Source organism: Opisthorchis viverrini, assembly GCF_000715545.1.
Source record: "Opisthorchis viverrini unplaced genomic scaffold opera_v5_146, whole genome shotgun sequence".
NCBI lineage: Eukaryota > Metazoa > Platyhelminthes > Trematoda > Opisthorchiida > Opisthorchiidae > Opisthorchis > Opisthorchis viverrini.
Genome location: NW_008751801.1, coordinates 1,010,133 through 1,014,260, shown reverse-complemented (window position 1 = coordinate 1,014,260; position 4,128 = coordinate 1,010,133). Strand labels below are relative to the sequence as shown.

The following is a 4,128-nucleotide window of genomic DNA, read 5'->3' as shown; positions in this document are numbered from 1 at the left end:
CTCGTCCCAGTATGAGTTCACATCTGATGGTGGAGCACTTGGAAGAGACTCTAGAAGACGATTCTCGTAAGTTCGGCTGACATCCGGGTCTGCCATGCGATTTGTCCTCACCTTACGCGGCCCCGGGAAACGTAGGGAGAAGCGACTCCGGACGAGCGCGTGGTCAGAGTCCACAAAGGTGTTCCAAAACGACCGGCAGTCAGTTATGGATACGCGCCATCGGTAACTGATGGCAATGTGGTCGATTTGAGTTTGTGGCCGGCCTTTCGTTGGAGGACACTATGCGGCCAGACGACTTCGGCTATTCCAGAAGTCCGTACTGCATAAAAACAGCCTGCGATCAGCACACAGCTAGAGCAATCGTTCCCCAATGTCTGTACGTGCCGAGTCCAGTCCATGTCGAGTCCCGTCTTGAACATATCAGCTAAGACACACCAGTAACGCACAAGAATGCTATAACCCAACCCATCGGCGCCTTCAAAACTCACAGTTCTCGGCATGTAAAACGAAAAAATGTGAAGAAACCGAAGGTTTGGCTTATTTAACTGATAATCCATTAAAACGAACTAACAGTGGAAGAAAATAAATATGCACAAGGAGGACTTAGGCGAAAACAACGGCTTGCTTACATTTTAAAAGGACAGCATCCGAATTACTGGGTTCAACACTTGCAACAACAAGCCTAATAGTCACCTGTAGGTGTTTTGACGGATTCCCGACCACAACTCAGCCCCGGAGGGTGAAACCGAAACACCTGACGGCTTCGGAAATAACCCAATCAATTGTCTCTCAAGCGTCACTGAGTTACTGATACTGAAGAACTCACAACCGCCCTGTTTAAAGGTGGACGCCAAATCCCCAGAGGTTGTTTGTTAAACTTATTTGCCCCTATCTGGAGCGAGTCGACGGTGGCGCCCATTTTCTAAATGGGTGCTAAATTAGGTGTGGTAATTAGAAACGTAGCCTGACCCTCATTGTAACCGTACTCTGTCTTGCTCATGAAGAAGCATGAAAACGGGACCCGAAAACATCAAGCGGAATTTCGCCTGGGAAGGCGCTGTATGGACCACATCTTCACACTCTGTCAGGCATTAGATTAACGACATGCGCATTGGTGCCCTACAATCTCGGTGTTCCCTAACTTCCGGAGTGCGTTCAATTCTGTTGACCAGTGAGTTCTTCCCAACACACTTGCGCAACAGAGCATGCCTCAGACGTTCGTGAATATCATGCGCTATTTTTATTCACATACTTGTGAGAGTATGTATGGGGAGCTTTCCAAAATCTTTCCTACAGTCAGTGATGTCCCCTCTCTTACTGTTTGTTAACTTTCAGCCTTGATGAGGCAATGGAAAGAACAGTGAAAGGTTTCCGAAATCCCGGTGTTCAGATATCTCCGACCGAGAACCCTATCAACCTGGAACATGCGGAGGCGATGTTTTCAAGTTTGCAGAACAATGCTAGCATTGTAAGAAAAAACTGACGAAGTTCATCCAGTCCTTTGGCACACGCTTCGTCCTCACAAAGTGCATATTCCTGCTGCGGGGCGTACAGTCTTTAAACATGCCTCTAAGACGTCAGTTGTGGAACACTATATGCATCTCGAAAAATGCACCAGCTGAGACGGTAGTTTGTTAGATAGTGTCAACACGCTAATCTCAAAGATCATAAGTATATTCAACCATTTGAGCCACTAGTGTGATCAAAATGACATTTCTGGGTCTAAAATAACGCCCATATTGAACTGCAGTGCTGTATTGTCCTGAAAAAAAGCGTCCAGCTGTAGTACCCTTCCGATGCCCAGCTGCCATCCCAACCGAAGGAAGCACGAGGGCTGAGATACTGCCAATTTGCCCAAGCCTAGACAGGGGAAGTCGAGAGGCGGAGGTCGGATTCCGATTCCGGTCAGTTAATTCACGCTCTTACCACTTGGGCCATCTCACCCGTATTATCCTGAAGTTGCGAGATTCGGCCCTGTCCACGTTCGTATCTCAGAACACTGGATTTCCAGACTATGGATGGAAGTTGGTTGGAACAAACCAATTCGGAATGAGGTGATTACGAGAGGGTTTTTGATAGAGTGGACGTAGTTTACCATTCAAAGGTGCATTCGATTCTGTCGACCGGTCAGTGCCCTTAGCCATAAAAGCTCAACAGGGGAAGTTCGCGAACATAATCCGGTCCTTATATTTACATACTTGGGGGAGTGTATGGGAAGCTAGCTCCTCTATAAAAAGTGGTGAACGACAGGGATGCCCACTAGTTCCACTCTTGTTCAACCTCGTCAATGAAATAATGGAGTGAGCACCGAAAAGCCCTCGAAACTCCAGTGTTCAGATTGTTCCTCGTAAGACTTTTGTCTGTGTGGAGTCGGACGACATCGTCCTCATTTTAAAGAGAAGGCCAACTACAAACTGCGTTAAATAAACTGACCTCTATCATACTGCCAGTTACCATACACCCTGTACATTCAAAGTGGACTTTTATGCTTCAGAATCTCTGAACTTACTGCTCACAATTCAAGGAGAACCGCCGGAGAGTATGGAAAATTTTATATACTTCGACAGATGCGTCAGCTCTTGTGAAACTGTGCTTGATGAAATTGGCACACGAACCCCAAAGACCCAAATCACGTTTGTTAGCTAAGGTCACTCGTGCTGTGAAAGAGGCATACCACTGAGTCTCAAGGACCACATGTACCAGGCTGTATCGTTATGTGGTTGCGAGACATGGCATCTGTAGAGAGATGATGTAGAGCGTCTTCAAGTTTATGAAAACCGATACCTCAAAAGCGCTTCTGGTGTCGAATGGCGTTGACGAATTCGTAACGAGGTAACTTGAGAACGGGTATGTTTTACAGCAGGTGAGCAAAGCTCACCGTTAACAACTGAAATCCAGCAGGCAAGCATGCTATGATGTTCATAACGAATTTCCGTCACAGCCTCAGACGACCTGGTCGTACGTAGTTGTTAGACGAATCACCGAACACAGCCAAACTGCGCTCCCCAAGTCGTCCCACGGCATTCGGTAACAGAAGCTTGTCTCTGACAAACAGTTTTCTGATTTCGATAGTTTTTCCTCACCTTCCGATAACAAACTGCGGGATGCCATAACTTCCCCGAACCACAAGCGCATACTTCAAACTGACGCTGAGAATATTTTTCAGTGGCGTGCTAGGAAATTACTGACCCCAAGACCTCAATAAATAGCACGTTCCACTGATTCGAGGTGGTTGTGATTAACGTGACGACTTACTGACCGGAACGCCCGTAGTTGAAACCCCACTTTAACCCCGGCTGCTCATGTCTGGGATTGGGTAACCTGGTGGTATCTCGGCCCTCGTGCTTCCTTCGGGTGGCACGGCAGCTAGTCACTGAAAGGGTGCTACAGGTAATTCGTTTATTTTACGGCGTTGACTCTCTACTAATGTCCAGGTCAGCGCACCGCGCCTCCGTCACGAAGAGACTGGGGGTTGCCTTCTTGCTGCATACAGCAGGGCGGGTAAGCGAAAACATGCTACTGCTGACGCCTCCCTTCTTACACATTCACGTTTTCCGTCCTTCGCCCTCCTCTGCCCAAATCTGAATACTTTCTCCGCAGGTCCCAGCTCTAAGACGGGCCGTTTTGCTCGCCCTGCATCACGCTCATCACGTCTGAGTTCAGCCACAAATCTAAGCACTTCGAAGTCTGTTTCCCAACGCCGAAAACCTGCTTAGCCACTGAAGCAAACAGGTCAACAGGTGGCTCTTGCGCGTACACTGGATTTCCTCTCCGTTGATAGATGTTGTTTGTCAGAACCAAGGACGCAGGACGCAAGTACTGTGATCGAACTGACTGCCCCTCGCTCTCTTCCAGGTTCCGGCTGCGCACCTCTGGTGATGCAGAGGCCGCTGCAGCTGGATATGCTGGAGTAAATACTGTATTGAGCGAACGAGCGGAAGCGTCTCTCCTTGGATACCCGTTGACAGTCGCCTCTGTGCGGTTCGTTTGGCAACATCGGTGAGAGAACCTAGAGGAAGTGAGGTTCATCGCACCTTGTTTATTGTTTCTGCTTACGCCCCAACTGACTGTAGCTCTGAATCTGCCAAGGACAGTTTCTATGACGCTCTAGGTGCCCTTCTACAACAG

The 4,128-nt window shown here is 48.3% G+C and overlaps 1 protein-coding gene across 1 annotated transcript in view; it reads left to right on the top strand.

Moving 5' to 3' along the window:
* Window positions 1–3,781: 3,781 nt before the first annotated feature.
* The window catches only part of T265_06754 (hypothetical protein), a gene marked incomplete at both ends in the record, with an annotated part of 5,022 nt that continues 4,675 nt past the window's right edge, over window positions 3,782–4,128 (top strand). Inside the window, one exon of the mRNA XM_009172099.1 lies at window positions 3,782–3,999. Within this exon, the coding sequence (XP_009170363.1) occupies window positions 3,782–3,999 (218 nt within the window). The remainder of the gene's footprint in view (window positions 4,000–4,128) is intronic.